Here is an 18159-nt window from a genome sequence, read left to right on the forward strand (position 1 = left end):
GAGGAGAATACCTACAAGGCAGAAGAATGGAACACATCAGTAGTTAATTATCATGTTAAATGTTTACATTTTTTTTCAGTCTGAAACAGAACTGCTTATTTGAAAATAGGTCTAAAGCAAGTGGTTGCAGTCTTCTTGTGAGAGTTAATATAATTGTCACTCAGGACTTTCCCAAACCTAAAAAAAAAAGACCTGGTTCTTTTTCTTTATGTTCCCCCTTTCTTCCTTTCTTTCATATAAAATTACGACAAACCAACAAGCAACATTTAGTGATGATGAATGTCAGAGTCAGCACACAGGCCAGCAGGAACCCAATCACATCCAGAGAGTGGTACTGAAACCAGCTGAGGTCATGGGCTGCCACTCGAAGATGCTTGGCTCCTTTGTGACGCATGACAAACTCAATCCAGAAGACTGCTCGGTCCAGGGGCTTCACTGGCTGATCATGGTGGATTCTTGATAACCGCATGACATTCTCTTTATAACTGAAAGATAAACACACAGAAACTAATTTTCTTGTTTATGGAACATCCAATATGTTATGCAAGCCACAAGTAATATGTAAGTTTAGGGACTACTTTCTTGGACTTTTTTATTGTGGAGATATTCAGGAGTTTAAAGTAAAAGTAGTAGAAGCAATCTGTTCCTGAGACAATGTGATCAAAGGCAGACATAAAAAGTGCAACATCTAGTTTTGAATCAATGCTCTCATCTTTTTGAAACAATTGTGATATCAAGGAACTATAGTGCCNAAGACTGTTTAAGATAAAGATGGGGAGACACACATCTTTATCTGACCACTAGCATCTAGGTAGTTCATGTTACTGACACAGAGAAGAGGCAGTCAGCATAAGTCAGTCATTTCAGAGCTGAGGGTTCCTTCACTCCTTAATGTGTTGGGAGCCCTACTGAAATTTATAGTTGTTTTATCAAGTCAGATAATGTTTTAGAGAATCAGATAATGGGAATAAAAACACTATACCCTATGTTCTCAATAATCTTAAGAACTACCTGGCTTAGTTAACATCAAGTTATCTTAAGTTAAATACTATTTTAGTCCATACACACTCAAGCACACACCACACACATACACACACACACACACACACACACAAACAGAGAGAGAGAGAGAGAGAGAGAGAGAGAGAGAGAGAGAGAGAGAGAGAATAGAGAGAGATTCCACCAGTGCCTGACAAATACAGAGGTGGATGCTCCCAGCTTACAAGTGGACTGAGCACAGGGTCCCAAATGAAGGAGCTAGAGAAAGGATCCAAAGAGCTCAAGAGGTTTGCAGCACCATATGTGGAACAACAATATGAAATAATCAGATAAACAGTACCCCCTCCCCAGAGCTCTCAGGGATTAAACCACTAACCAAAGAGTACACATGGTGTTACTCATGGCTCCATCTGCGTATGTAGCAGAGGATGGCCTAGTTAGTCATCAATGGGAGGATAGGCCCTTGGTCCTGTGAAGGCTCTATGCCCCAGTGAAGGGGAATGTCAGGGCCAGGAAGCAGGAGTGAATAGGTTGGTGAGAAGGGGTGGGAGGATAGGGGACTTTCAGAAGGGAAACCAGAAAAGGGGATAACATTTGAAATGTAAATAAAGAAAATATCTAATTTAAAAAACTCTAAAATTCTAAAAAAGAAAAAGAAAAAACACAAAGTGAACTGTGGAATGAGTCAGTCAGCAGGAACCCATGTCATCTCATCTAAGGTGAATTTTGGTTTCAGCTCAGGATTGTTTTGGAACCAAGTACCCACAGAAGCCAGAACCTTCTTCTATTGTAACTTATGTTACTCCCTTTGCAAAAAAAAGAACTCTGTTGACCTTTCTTAAAAAAGTATTTTCTGGCCAGTGTTTCCTTTATAGCTAGGTCCTGTACCTGGCACTTTGGCATAATCTGTGTCTAAATTCACAGAACTCTTGGCTAACTTCAGCTCTCTTTCTTATTTTGCTCTTATAAAGGTTATTTACATCATGTGATCATGTCAACTCAGGGTCATGAGGTAGAATAATTGGTTTTTGTTAACAAAAGAATGTCATCGACATACAGAAATCACACTGTGGTTAGAATCATTCTTCCAATTTCTAGAATAGCACTATCAAGTTATGTCTGAATTAGCTAGATATCAGCTTAAAACAGCTCTGATATTACACTTAGAATTTTATCCTTCTCATGATCAACTCATAATGTACTTAGGACTATAAAACTAAATTCATGGATTCATTCAAAAACCATTCCCTAAGTATTACATTGCTCTACGGAGAGAAGACATAAAGATGACATGATATGGTATCTGTCCAGGAGAAACTTAGTATGATGTCAGTGAAGGGGCAATTGTGTCTTCCAACCTTTCACAATGCTATGATATCACTGCTATTTGCTGTTTTATTCCTGATGGTTATGAACCCTGGCACTTTACCAGCATAAATAGAAATGAAATATGTTGGCTATACAAAAACAGTAACTGATATAAGCAGCATATAACTTTGATATTGGGATAGGTCTGTGTTCCATTAAAATAACTAGAAACATTGACTTTCCTTATGCAGTTGGAAAAGAGAGTCTGTAAAAAAAATTGTGGCACATGGACATTATTATTTATGAGTAGTAAAAAAAAATAACAAGGAAGGAAAAAAATCTACCAAATGAAGTCAGAGCAAGCCTGGCATTTGTAAAGGTAATTAGTATTTAGAGGTGTTTTGCAAAGGCTTTATGCCCATGCAAAGTTTGTGAGGCACAGTAACCTCAGTGATTGTTGTTGGGCAGAGCTCCACAGTTAATAGTAGCTCACAAGTATCCCCAACTCAATTGCCAGGGAATCTCATGTGTTCTTCAAGCCCCAGACAGAACAGTCACAGTGCATACACTGAATTACAAGCAGGCAAAAGTCATATTCATAAAATGAAACAAAATATATCTGTAAAGAAAGAGGAAAAAAATCTTTTTCTCAGTGACTGATATAGAAAATTATAAGAGAAAAGATGAAAATATGTCCTGACCTGAAGTGAGCCCAGAATAATAAAATTTTCAACCCATCTGTAGGAACTCTTATTCTAGCACATCATATAAATGTGTTTTTCTGGGTGGTGAAAGAGACTGTAATTTTAAGATGAAGTCATGGATATGCAAGGATAATGTAGGAAAAATCAAGCAGCTCCCAACTCCATAAATTGTATTATTGAACGACGTTCCAAAAGCAGCAGCTTTTGGCTGTTTTAAGCTACATTTACTCTATTACTTGACACCAATATCCCCTTTCAAGAAGATAAAATTTTATTTTACTAAACAGAATACAGAAAGAGAAGACTGAAAGTTTACATTCCAGTTTGTGGGTATTGCTTGTACTTAAGAATTCAGTTTGAGCCGGGCAGTGGTGGCGCATGCCTTTAATCTCAGCACTTGGGTGGCAGAGGCAGGCAGATTTCTGAGTTCGAGGACAGCCAGGGCTATACAGAGAAACCCTGTCTCGAAAAAAAAAAAAAATTCAGTATGATACTAGACATGAAATGTATTTAAGGCAAAAATATCCATGCTTAAATTTTTCCTATTGATAGTTTTCCTAGGGCAGTCCTTAATGAATTTTATCTGAAACAAAGAAAATATACCTTCTGGTAAGAGAGAAAATATTTCTAGAAATGCTAAATTATAACATATGATTCTTATTCATCAAGATAAAACTAATTATAGTGAATAGAATAAAGATCATGAGAACATATGTAAAACTATGTGCCTATGACTTAACAATATGTAAAATAATATTGAGAAAGGTTATATATGATATATACACATATCCTATATATACGATTATGTATGACATATACATAATCATAAACTACTATTAATTGGCTTTAGTTTTCCCAATAAGTATCATATTAGCTGTCTAAAAATTTCATGTATACTTGAATTTGTCACTAATTATCAGATATATACAATTAATATAATTAAATGTCATGCTCTAGCTATTATAATATCATGTACAGAAAATGCACTATTTATTTGTCTTTTAATATCTCATAGTATTTTAGAATTCTCCTCACGTGAATTTTCTTGTCAATCACCTGGATGATGATCAAGTTTATAATCTCAGTTCTCCAGAATCAAAATATACCAAAGCTTTGGAATTTCTGTAATTGAATAAAGTATTTGTCTGTGTGTATCAGGTTCTGTGGAGATTTGATGGTAAGAAACCAGACACCTTAGGATCCAACACTCAGCTGTACAAGTGAATCCCCCAGAATGACCTTCTTGGTAAGGCAGAGGTGAATGAAGAAATCAGAGAACATTATATCATGAAGACACTAAAACACAAAACAAAATAATTACGTTTATTTTCAAAAGTACAAAATGGAAAATAGCGTCATATAAATGTTGACACTCTGTTATTCAAAAGCATCATCTCCACGTTGTTGAATCTAAGTATGGTCAGTTCAGCTGTAACAATTCCCTAAGAGCTGTTCTGAGGCTGCACAGATTGCCTCTTTGTCTCATTTCTTAGATTTTCATCATCTCTTATTCTAATACAGGAGTACCTCAAATGTCACTGAAAATCATCGACCTTCTTGTTTCAGCACTAACTCTTTATTTTCTGAGCAAACAAGTGCTCTATCTTTACCACAAAGTGCTAATGTACTTTATGGCATGTTGAAGCTTGTTTAGGCTTAGATTTCACTAGCCACCACTCTACATACTGTATACTACATATACCAAATGCAGGGGCATAACTATTTCTATATAAATAGTCTACTTGCCTTATGGATTTTTGATGTGACATTTTGATGAATTCTTTAAGAATTTCAGACAATCTAATTTTGTCAAATTAAATCCTAAACTTGACTTCTCTTCTTTACTTCTCTCAGACCTACCCCTTTCCTTCCCACCTGTGCCCTTTTCTCCTCTTTCTCCTTCATTTACATTGTTGCATATCTAGATACATATGAATATTCACATACAACCTTCTATGTCCATTTAATATTGCTCTCATTTATGTGTTTTGGTCTTACCATTTGTGAGTTAACAAATTTTGGGTCATCTTTAGGCAAAAGTAATTCTCCCTCCACCATTTGTCATTAAGTTCCTGTGCCTCTTCATCTGGGGAAAGGGCACTGTGAAATTTTCCCACCTCTACATGGGCATGTCAACTGGTAAGTTCATTACACTGACCTTGTTTAAGCCACATGAAGTTGAAATTCAATGACTGCAGCATCCCTGTACTATAGGAAGACACAATATCAGAGCAGACTTCCTTGTGATATGACTCTTACAATATTTCCACTGTCTTCTGAAATTTAGGGTTTGTGTTGCAGATGTATCATCTGAGCTCCTTACTTCAAGGTCAGTTGTGCTCTCAATTTTGACAATTCTGGCTTTCTCTAATGGTCTTCATCTGCTACAAAGAAAAATCTTCAATGAGTGGTGAGAGCTACATTGACATGTGCATATAAGAATAAAGATTTCTATTGCAATTGGAAAAGTGTCAGTCGTACATTTGTCTCTATGTTCCAGAGCCTCAGAGGAAATTAATGCCTGCTACTATAAGATTAAACACATGGACCTTTTTCACTGGATTCTTTTACACAATATGTTCCCTTCATTTTCTTATGTAATAATCTTGTTTTCATTTTTCAAATCTTGAGTTACATACTAGTTCTTTCAAAAAGTCTTCTCTTACCTCTCCTGTGGACTAAAGTGCTTCTTGCTGTAAAAGTACAAAGCAGTTTCACTACAAACTTATAGCTACCATAATGTCTTTTCTTGAGAACAGCCCCCTTCTGAGCCTTCATATTTCACATCTCATTAATATGTAAAATATTAATATTTCACATCTCAATATTTATTTCACATATTTCACATCTCAATAATTATGTAAAAAATTTTCTCATTGTAGGTCATCCAAAACCCAAAACTTTATATCTCATGGTGGAACCATAGACATCTTGATATATTGAGGCAATATATCATGGCATTCCTCTTGTTGGTGTTCCCTTATTTTTAGATTAACGTGATCACATGGTAGCCAAGGAAGCAGCTGAGAGAGTGGACTTCAACACACTGCCAACTGCAGACCTTCTCACTGTTAATTAATGACCCTTCACGAGTGTATTCTTTGTTTCTTTGAAATTTTTTAATTTATTTTTTATTAGATATTTTATTGATTTACATTTCAAATGTTATCCCCTTTCCCGATTTCCCCTCTGCAAACCCTCCATTCCATCCCTCCTCTTCCTGCTTCTATGAGGGTGCTCTCCCACCCTCCCACTCACTCCCACCTCACAACCTGGGGCATCAAGCCTTCACAGGACCAAGGGCTTCTCCTCCCATTGATTCCAGATAAGGCCATCCTCTGATACATATGCAGCTGGAGGCATGGATCCCTCCATATGTAACCTTGGGTTGGTCGGTTAATCCCTGGGAGCTTGGGGCGGGGTATCTGGATGGTTGATATTGTTGTTCTTCCTATGGGATTGCAAACCCCTTCACCTCCTCAGTCCTTTCCCTAACTCCTCCATTGGGGTCCCTGTGCTCAGTTCAATGGTTGGTTGTGAGCATATTAATCTACATTTGTCAGCTATATCAGGCTCCTGTAAGCAAGCAATTCTTGACATCAGCAATAGTGTCTGGGTTTGGTGTCTGTATGTGGGATAGATTTCCAGGTGGGATAGTCTCTGGATGTCCTTTTCTTCAGTCTCTGCTTCACACTTTGTCCCCATATTTCCTTTAGTCAGGAGCAATTCTGGGTTAAAAATTTGGAGATGAGTGGGTGCCCCATCCCTCAACCAGGGGCCTTGTCTAACCCTGGGATGTGGTCTCTACTGTTTCTCCCTCCCTTTGTTGGGTATTTTAACTAATCTCATCCCCACTGTTTTTTAATATATTTTTTTAAAAGCCTCAATATATAACCACAAGACTCAAACTCGTAGAGGTCAGACTGCTTCGTCCTCCTCAGTACTGGGATTAAAAATATGTGCATTCGTGCTTTCTGTGTATAACTACTTCCCAAAAAATATTGATACATTCACATTATTATCAGATTGGTTTTCATCCTATCTGAAAGAGAATATTTTGAAAAACTTTAAGTGATTTTGCCTATCTGAAATATGTGCTTATGTTTAATAAAGAAGTTACTCTAAATTTATATTTCAATGAATGAGACAATTAATCTAAAACATTTCTACATACATAAATAATATTCCAAGTATTTATCTATTTGTAACAAGGACAGTATATCTAAATACCATGGAATGTACATAACAGTCATAAACCTTAATACTAATGAATGTTTAATCATTTACCCATATTTGTTAATGCTATAAAACTTTTGGTAAAATTATTTTATTTCTATAATAATATATGATATTGCATAAATAGTACTCAAGGAATGAAAGATGGTATTAAATTTATCATACACGCGAAACACTCTTGGTAGTTTTGAAGCTTGCCAGAAATCAAATATACATAAATAGAATGTCCAAAGTCAAAATAACAGGAGAAAGTGCTGCTGATTCTTGAATACACAGTCTCCTAGTCTAGAAACAGGATTGGATTGCTTTCATTGTGAGGAGAATTTATGGTGGAACTTTTATATAAGGAAGAATCTTAACTCAACAAGTGTTTTCAGAATAGGAATATAGTTATAAATAGAAATTAAGAGACAGAGGTAGAAGAGAAGAGGAGAAACTCATACTAGAAAAAATATATCTGACATAACATCCTGCCCCTGTAAAGCATAAATTCTGTGTCTATTTCACTTCTTGGTCTTACATCATGTGTTACATGTAACACACACACAAACATACACACACATGCACACACACACACACACACACACACACACACACACACACCACAAGATTTGTCTCTCCTTACTAACTTTCTCTCAACAATTTGTAAAATATTGCTCAACTGCAAAATTACATTAAAAATAAGTATTCTATGGGCAATGAAGTAAAAACAAAGCCAGCATGTGTACCTGAGGAGCTGGTGTAGACTGTTAAGCTCATTAGTTGCAGGTGGATGGAGGAGTTCATTATGTACTTCCAGGCCAGTGTCAGCTACACATTAAGTTTAGAAAAATCCTGTGCTCAACAAGACTGAATTCCCTGTCACAAAACTGTCCACCCTTCCACCTCATAAAACACAGATCTTGTGTGGCAAGTCTAAGTGATTAATTTTAAGTCACTTGTGGAATTCTTCCCAAACCAAAATGTTAGGTACATCAGCAAATTACCTTCTGTATAATTTTAGTGGTGTGCATTGTCTCTTCAGATATAAAAAGAATGCCATGAGATTACCCAGAATCCACCATGATCAGCCAATGAAGCCCTTGGACCGAGCTATCTTCTGGATCGAGTATGTCAAGTACAACAAAGGAGCCAAGCACCTTCGCCCAGCTCTGCATGACCTTAGCTGGTTCCAGTACCACTCTCTGGATGTGATTGGGTTCCTATTGGTCTGTGTGGTCGCTGTGGTATTCACCATTACAAAATGTTGCCTCTTGCTGTCATAAGACTGCTAACATGGGAAAGAAGAAAAAATAGTTGCCTCATGAAGGCTGAAGCAGAGTCCTGAGAGATGAGCCTCTGCCAGCTGCTTCCAGGTGGAACCTCTTGTCAGTTCTGGTGCCTTCCCTCTGAAACGAGACAGAGTCAGGACTTCATTAAAGATAGCTCTCATTGTTGCACTAAACGTTGAAGGCATGCAAGGATTCATGCCAGATATACACTCAGGGTTCTAGAAGGAAAATTCTGTGTTCAGTTTAGAATGTTTTGATGTAACTGTGGAGCTATACCCAACAACAATCACTGAGGTTACTGTGCCTCACAAACTTTGCATGGGCATAAAGCCTTTGCAAAACACCTCTAAATACCAATTACCTTTACAAATGCCAGGCCTGCTCTGACTTCATTTGGTTGATTTTTTTTCTTCCTTCCTTGTTTGTTTTTGTTTGTTTTGTTTTGTTTGTCTTAACTACTCATAAATAATATTGTACATGTACCCCAATTTTTATACAGACTCACTTTTTCAACTTCATAAGGAAAGTCAGTGTTTCTAGTGAACACAGACATAACCCAACAACAACGTTATATGCTGATTATATGTTACTGTTTTTGTATATCCAACATATTTTATTTCTATTCAGGCTGGTAGATCTTCCAGGTTCATAACTATCAGGAATAAAACAGCAAATAGCAGTGATGTCATAGCATTGTGAGAGGTTGGAAGTCACATTTGCCCCTTCACTGACAGCTTATATCCCACCCTATTAAGTTTCTCCTGGACAGATACCATGCCTTAGTCATCTTTATGTCTTCACTCCATAGAGAAATGTAATACTTAGGGATTAGTTTTTTTTTTTTAATGAATTCATGAATCTAGTTATATAGCCCTAAGTACGTTATGAGTTGATCATGAGAAGGATAAAATTCTAAGTGTAATATCAGAGCTGTTTTAATCTGATATCTAGCTAATTCAGACATAACTTGATAGTGCTATTCAAGAAATTGGAAGAATGATTATAACCACAGTGCCATTTCTGTATGTTGATGACATGCTTTTGTTTACCAAAACCAAGTAATCTACCTCATGACCCTGAGTTGACATGATCACATGATGTAGATAAACTTTATGACAGCAAAATAAGAAAGAGAGCTGAGCCGGGCAGTGGTGGCATATGCCTTTAATCCCAGCTCTTGGGAGGCAGAGGCAAGTGGATTTCTGAGTTCAAGGCCAGCCCTGGTCTATAGAGTGAGTTCCAGGACAGCCAGGGCTACACAGAGAAACCCTGTCTCGAATAAACCAAGTGTGTGTGTGTGTGTGTGTGTGTGTGTGTGTGTGTGTGTGTGTGTGAATAAGAAAGAGAGCTGAAGCTGGCCAAGAGTTCTGTGGATTTAGAAACAGATTATGCCAAAGTGCCAGGTACAGAACCTAGCTATAAAGGAAACACTGGCCAGAAAAATACTTTCAAAGAAGGGTCAACAGAGTACTTTTTTCAAAGGGAATAATATAAGTTACAACAGAAGCAGGCTCTGGTTTCTGCAGGTACTTGATTTCAAAACAATCCTGAGCTGAAACCAAACTTCACCTTAGATGAGATCAAATGGGTTCCTGCTGAGTCGCTCATTCCAAGGTTTACTTTCTGTTTTTTCTTTGTTGTTTTTAGATTTTTAGATTTTTTTTAATTAAATATTTTCTTTATTTACATTTCAAATGTTATCCCCTTTCCTGGTTTCCCCTCTGAAAATCCCCTATCCTCTCCACCCCTCCTACCAACCACCCACTCCTGCTTCCTGGCCTTGGCATTCCCCTACACTGGGGCATAGAACCTTCACAGGACCAAGGGTCTCTCTTCCCATCAATGACCAACTAGGCCATCCTCTGCTACATATGCAGCTGGAGCCATGAGTCCCATTATATGTACACTTTGGTTGGTGGTTTAGTTCCTGGGAGCTCTGGGAGGTACTGGTTAGTTCATATTGTTGTTCCTCCTATTGTACTGCAAACCCCTTCACCTCCTTGGGTCCTTTCTCTAGCTCCTTAATTGGGTACCATCTGCTCAGTCCAATGGATGACTGTGAGCATCCACCTCTGTGTTTGTCAGGCACTGGTGGAGCCTCGCAGGAGACAGCTATATCAGGCTTCTGTCAGCATCAATTGTCGGCACCCACAAAAGTGTCTGGGTTTGTTGACTGTATATAGAATGGACAAGGTTACTTTCAACACCCTTTTTCTGCCTTAATTAGCACTTTATTCCAGTCTCTTTGTATCAGTTGCTAATAGTTCCCCAGCTAGTGCTGGAAGTCCATGGGCACCTGTCCTCTCCACACTGAGATTTTTTCTCTGCCCTGAACTTGTATCGGGCTTTTACATGCTGTCACAGTTCCTGTGAGTCTGCAAACTAAAGATTCCACCTGATTGTGTTCTGCCAAGGTATAGGCTGTAGGCATCTTTTTTCACCAGTAAGGGATAACTTTGAGTGCGAGGTTACATAGACATGGGTTTGCATGCTGATTCTCTCATTCCTGGATTCATGGATTCATTAAAGAATCACTCAGTAAGTACTACCTTGTTCTTTGTAGAGATGACTAAGGCATGGTTTCTGTCCAAGAGAAATGTAATACAGGGTGGTGTAAGTTGTTACACACACAAAAACCTACCTGAATAAGTCAATCAAAAGAGCCAAATGAATTGTGAAATGCAGAAAGAAAATTTATTCTTTGTGATCACATTAGGAAAAGAGACAAAAAGAGCCAGTCATCCTTCCCAACTCCATCTTTGGGATTCTGACAAAACATGCATAGCTAAGTTTTCCAGGAATGGCATGGATCCTTATCCACTGTTCACTTAGCTCACAGTCTCCAGAAATGTCAGCCTTCCCTAGATTGTAAATGGCCCTCCTAGAAACAAATTCCTCCTCTGGGTGCACCTAGAGATCAAACATTTCTTCTCCTAGCAGAAGGGCACTGGGAAAATTATTTAAATAGTCTGACAGCCAAGGAGGGAATCAGAAGCATCTCCTTACCTATTCACTCCTGCCAGGCTGACTACTTACAGGAAGCAAAGACCTGGTAGGGTGGAGCTGGATCCAATGGAAAGGTTAAAAGAACATGGGTTCTATTTAGAATACTATTTGATCTAAATATAATTGGAGTGTGTGTAATACTGTAATTATACTATGAACCTCTGACCAATATCTTCAAAATCATTAAATAGTATGGTAAATGATTGATGTTGCCAATATTCATATTTTAAAAACCACTGAACTATGGTATTTATAAAAATGTGACTAAAACGTTATACCTTTACTTCAGATTCTTTACTTTGAAAAAAAGATATTAGGAAAAAGAAAGAGGGGTGTAGGAAGGAAAGAGAGATCTTACTTTCCATTGTACTCCAAATACAGTGTACATTCAAGGTCACGGAGAATCAGGAGTTGTCTCACCCCTTCATATTTTGACACTTGCCTTCTAAGGGTTGTGACTATCTCATGTCTATTTGCTTTGGTGTGTACAAGTTATACTTTAACTGACCTATTATTACTGGTTTTATCAGAAAGAGTTGAGAAATCATCCTTTTGAAGGCAGGCCTGAAGTTAACCAAGATGCCTGTAAAAATGGCAGCAGCCCTGCTCCTGCTCCTGCCCCTGCCCCTGCCCCTGCCCCTGCCCCTGCCCCTGCCCCTGCCCCTGCCCCTGCCCCTGCCCCTGCCCCTGCCGAGTGTCTCCTTAGGATATGGGACTGGTGGGAAGGTGCTGGTGTGGCCAATGGAGTTCAGCCATTGGCTCAACTTAAGGACAATCCTACGTGAGCTTCTGAAGAAGGGTCATAAAGTGATGGTTCTGAAACCTTCAGCATCCTTTTCTAATAAGGTTGACAACACATCTATTATTGAATTCAAGACTTATCCTACATCATACTCCCTATCTGAGGTAGAAGAATGTTTCTGAGATTCACTCAAGAAATATATTTATGAGCTCCCAAAGCAGTCACTTTGGGGGATATTTCTTTATGTTGCAAGAAATGGTTTGGGTAGATTCAGATTGTTTTCAGAGTCTCTGTAAAGATGTAGTTAAAAACTCATGACAAAGCTAAAGAAATCTAGCTTTGATGGATCCTAGAAGATCCCTTCATACTCTGTGGTGACCTGCTGGCCAAGATCCTCAAGAACTCCCTTGTGTACAGTCTCCACTTCTTTCCTGGCTCCACTTATGAGAAGTACAGTGGGGGACTCCCACTGCCTCCTTCCTATGTGCCTGCTGCCATGTCACAACTGAGCGACAGGATGACTTTCATGGAGAGGCTGAGAAATGTCATCTATGAGCTGTGTTTTGACTTTTGGTTCCAAATGTTTTATGAGAAGAAGTGGAATCAGCTTTATAGTGAAACATTAGGTAAGTGCCCTGTTCTGTTGGGATTGTTTCATTCTCAATTTGCTGTCATTGAAGCTGAATCTGTATGAACAGGATTGATAGAGGAATGATTTGTCTCTCCTAAATAAAATGGTAGACAACCTAGAAAATTATCTGTCAAATTCAAACAACTGCAGGAAATCTTGTGTGCAGTAGTGTGAGTTTCAAAACCTTGTCTATAACTTGTGAGGACATTACTAGAAGGCACACACCCACAAAGGAAATCATTTTATTGCCTTTATTTCTATTATCATGAGTGTGAACATGCACCCTATGTCGTCGGTGGAGAGCTTGTGCTCTGTGTTGCGTATGTGAAGGTCAGATTAAACTTTAAAGAATTTTACAATGCAATGTCAACAGGAGAGGTTGAGGGAGGTACAGAGTGAGGGCATGAAGGGTGTGCTGATGCTGAGGTCTCTGAGGTCAGCCAGGGAGAGCTGGCCCAACATGCCCAGTGCTGCTGAAAGGCAAACAGAAGGAAAGGTATGGGAAGGAAGCTGGCAGGTAGTTAAGAGTAATGGAGACTGGATTGATGTTACAGAAACAAGTTTTGGGTCTTAAGAACTGTGGATTCTTTTTGTCCTTAGTGGTAGGAATTGTTATTCTTCAAAAGCAACTGCTTCATAATATGAGGGTCCCAAATACTTATGTGCAGTTTATATAAATACATTTCACAAAGGACATCAGCACTGAAAAAAATGCACACTATAAAATTCTCTTTGTATTTCAGAACCATCAAGGAACTGATGGTGATTTAATACATGGAATGTACTGTTTACATTGATTTGATCATCATGAAAATGAAAACAATTTCATGAATTTATTAGTTGTGCATGAGAATGTCATTCTTAACAAAAGTAGAAATTGAGTTAAGGTCCATGAATTCCATGAATTCTGTCAAATATGACTGCTTCCTTCCACAATCTAATTTTACCTTAAAGGTGTGTCTCTACTAGTGAGATAACAAAGATTTTAGTCTTAGGATATGATGATCCCTTACTGTAGCAGTAATGTTTGCTACCTAAAAGTTCTCTCTAATGGATAGATGGGGATCCATCACCCCCAAATCTACAAGTGAGACAGAGCCTGTTAATTTTGAAATATGGTAAATATTGGAACCTTCTTCTTGAATTAGCAAAGGCTTAGACAGTGTAACAAGAGACAAGGAACTAATCTAAGAAGAGTCATTATAAGTGAACAACTTCAAATATCAGTGACAAATAGCCAGACTAAATTTGAAAAATAAAAACTGGTATAAATATATATTACAAAAACTAAAAAGGTATATATTTATAACTTGGGTAGACTGTTGAACTGATATTAGAATCACACATTTCTTAATTCCTTCTGCTTGACATCCCTGGACCTAACTTTGGCTAAGTTGGGGTTAATTAACTGTTAAGGTAGTATTCTGAAACTTGGATGAGAACAAGAATAAATGCAGAAGTGTGAAGCATATATTCATCCTTGATGTATTTGTTTCTTTTTTTCCAATTTTTATTAGGTATTTACTTCATTTACATTTAAAATGCTATCCCCCAAATCCCCTATACCCTCCCCTCCCTGCTCCCCTACCCACCCGCTCCCACTTCTTGGCCTTTTGATTCACATCAATTAACCTCCTGCCTGGCTCCTACACAATAGGCTTCATCTCCATTGTTTCTTAATCTCTTCTGAATTCTAGCATGAGTAACTTGACATTTGACCAAAGGAATAATAAACTAGCTTTACCTTAACAGGTTCTTTGGAGATTTGAAGGCAAGAAGCCAGAAACCTTGGGCCTCAACATCAGTCTGTATAATGACCTTCTGGGTAAGCATCAAGTCAGAACTGCTACATGAGGAACGACTAGTCAGGAAGATAAATGTCAGCACTAATACATTTATGACAAATGTGATATCATCTTCTCAAAAATGAATTGAATGACTATTCTGTTAACTTTTTAGGTGGAGAGAAAATATTTTGATCTCTGCTGTAATTATGATTCAGATATATTTAAGCCACTTCTTCACATTTCTCTATATATATTTCTATAACTTTACATTTTACCCTTTCCACTATGTAGAGTAATTTTAAATGTCAAAGAGATTGGCATTCTTCTATAATTGACTTTTCATTGATTGTGCTCAGCACAAAACTTCACATAAAGAGATGGCACCCCTTGTGACAAAATGTGCTCAGACTGATTTACAAACATGAGCACCAAAAACCTACTGCTTGTCCCAACCCGTTAGGGGTAGTGACTTTACTGTCTCTTTGGAGAATACATTCTCCTAAACCATGAGCTTGCATATGCTGTTTGCTCCACGTGAGAGGAGCTCTTCCTTTGTTATCCACTACACAAAATAATTCTATTTCCACACTCCATCTCCTCTATGTGGTCTTTACTTAAAGTTCCATAGACTTGAAGTGTTAGTAGCTCTAAAATTTTACAGGAACAGTACATTTACTCAGTTATGATAATGTTATCTAAAGCACATTTTACTGAGTCTTGCCTTTATTCTCTGCCTCTCAATTTCTTTCTCAGACTTATGATTAATACTTTCCCTTCATTTCCTCTCATACTATCTCATCCCAAAACCAGGGCTTTTATAACTCATGGTGGCACCAATGGCACCTATGAGGCGATCTGTCGTGGGATTACTGTAGTTGACATTCCTTTCTTTGGAGACCAATATGAAAATATTGTTCACTGGAAGACCAAAGGAGCAGTTCATAGACTAGACTTTCTAACAATGTCCACTACACACTTTCTCACTGCACTGTAGTCAGTCACTAATGACCTTTGTGAGTACTGTGCTTTTGTCAAAATATTAATATTCAAGATAGGTTCTCTCAAGGTAACAATAGAATTCCTCTGATGTATGTAATTACTAAATATGAATACTTACCACTTCCAGCTCGTTAAACATTTATAATGTCATTTTTAATCAATGCTGAAAGTCACTCTTTCTAATGTCCTCTATTAACTTTCTATATATAGTGATCCTGCTACCCAGTGGCAGGATACAAACATTGCCTGACCTCTCTATCCCCACTCACTCTTTCCTTCCTAGACATCAGGTCTTCTCTATACTTCTATACAATCAGTTCTGCTAGTTTCTACACAGTGGTGAGAAAGTACGGTGTTTTTCTTTAGTGCCTAGTTTACGTGATTTACTAAAAATTCTTGATTGTCAACAACTGTGTTGGGGTCCCTGGTTAGGATCACAGTACTCAGGACACAGGGGATGCAGAGTAACATAAACCACTACATACTTGAATTTTCTAGAATCATTAATAGGCAAGCAGAATAAATATATCTCACTCTTCTAATTCACAATAGCTTCTGTTTCTCGAGCAATACTTTATCTAGGTTCAAGGTGACTTAAACCTCCTTGCAGACTGAGAAATCTGTCATCAGTCCAACTCTTCAAATGTTGCTTAGTTGTATTAAAACAAAAGGTTTTATTTCACGAGAAAATGATCCTGAAGGCCACTTCCTCTGATATGCAGCTTATTTAGCAGAGCACCAGGATTCTCTGCAGAGATAGTTTGCCTTCTCTTGGTGCCAGGATGATGGGATTCTTTAGTATCTTTAAGTCACTTCTCAGCTAGCAGACTGGGAGCAGTTACCTCGTGCCATTTCTCTACAATTTCCTCCTTTATTATTTTTTAATCTGGTTTCCAAAATATTTTGCCACATAGTTTTAAAGTGTGCTTGTAAAAGCAACATTACTAAGCACCCAGTCCAACACTGCCAATTAAAACGACGCTAATAAATAAAGCATGACAAGCAGTTTCTGCAGTAAGTGCTGGACCCCATATAAATGGAGAAAATCTGTTAATAGATTCAGACACATAAAAATATCTTCCAAATTCAGGTACATGACAGACATCCATTTGCCAAATCGATTTTGATTGCATTCCAGTGAATTAATGGGATCACGTGGAAATGCATAAGTTTACAAATTGGACAATGTTAGATGATAGTCTTAGCTTGTTTATAAAGAATTTTATATTGTGCATGTAACTGGTTAGCATTAGTCTGGAAAGTCTTATGCTCATCTTCTGCAGAAACCAAACCACATATTCATTTCCTTTAGAAATGAACCTGAGTAACTTGGTATGAGATCTAGTATGAGTAACAAATATTCTGCCATTACTAATTCTTAATTCATTTTGTAACTGTAGAAAAAGTGTTCTTAACAACTGTTAATGTATAATTAGAAATAACTGAAGTATAAACCTGTTTTACAATCCCTACAATGTATGCTGAGACTACCAATAAATGAATTACTAGTGGATACATATAATAGCTTTCATTACAGCATATAATTCATTTTGCTCAAGACAAGCCATTCATCAAGAAAAACTGGATAATCTGAAAGAAACCAAAAAGGCCTTTTAGCTTTAGGTACATCTGTAAAAACTGTAAGAACATCTGGTAATGATACTTGAGCAGCAACAGCATATATCACAAATTCATATATGACAACAACACCATATATTACAAATTTATTTTTCTTTTAAAAATCATATATTTGGGTATATAAGTGAGCCATCTTTGCTCCTGTGCACGGCCAGGGAGAGGGCTGCCTGCAGAAGCGACACAGCTTCTGGGAAAGATCCCATTTCTGGCACCAGTCATCTGCCACCTTTCCCACCTGAGGAGGGGTGTCCGCCTGGGAGGGGTCTCAAGGCCTGAGCCAGTAAGAGAGCCATCTTTGCTCCAGTGCACTGCCAGGGAGAGGACGGCCTGCAGAAACGACATGGCTTCTGGGAAAGATCCCATTTCTGACTCCAGTCAACAGACACATTTCCTGCCCGAGGAGGGGTGTCCTCCAGGGAGGAGTCGCAAGGCCTGAGCTAGCAGGAGAGCCATCTTTGCTCCGGTTCACCTAGGCTCCAGTCTGCACTGGTGAGAGTGTGGACTGCAGAAGCTACACAGTTTTGGGACAGACAGAAGCAACCNAACTTCTGGGACAGACCCTGTTTCGGGCTCCAGAAATTTGGGCACCTTCTTCACCAGAGNAAAGGTGGCCACCTGTGAGGGCTCTGTCTGCCAGAGCAGGTGAGAGAGTCATATTGTGTCCAGGGTCCCTCAGGGGCTAGTCTGTGCAAGTGAGTGAATAAACTGTAGAGGCAACACATCTTCTGGGACAGACCCTGTTTTAGGCCAACATCTTCAGCCAGGAGGCAGATCTGAATGCTAGGCCTCTGTGCACATTCCCTGCTAGAGGAGAGCTTCCCTGCAGAGAGTAATCTGA

The 18159-nt window shown here is 38.3% G+C and overlaps 1 protein-coding gene and 1 pseudogene across 1 annotated transcript in view; one reads left to right on the plus strand and one right to left on the minus strand.

Moving 5' to 3' along the window:
* Positions 1-232: 232 nt before the first annotated feature.
* Positions 233-18159, minus strand: part of LOC110330272 (UDP-glucuronosyltransferase 2B17-like) — a 44604-nt gene continuing 26677 nt past the window's right edge. The window contains exon 6 of the mRNA XM_021210290.2: positions 233-485. Within this exon, the coding sequence (XP_021065949.1) occupies positions 233-485 (253 nt within the window). The remainder of the gene's footprint in view (positions 486-18159) is intronic.
* LOC115065229 lies at positions 12104-13657 on the plus strand (annotated as a pseudogene).

The sequence above is a fragment of the Mus pahari genome, chromosome 13, assembly GCF_900095145.1.
Source record: "Mus pahari chromosome 13, PAHARI_EIJ_v1.1, whole genome shotgun sequence".
Classification (NCBI taxonomy): domain Eukaryota; kingdom Metazoa; phylum Chordata; class Mammalia; order Rodentia; family Muridae; genus Mus; species Mus pahari.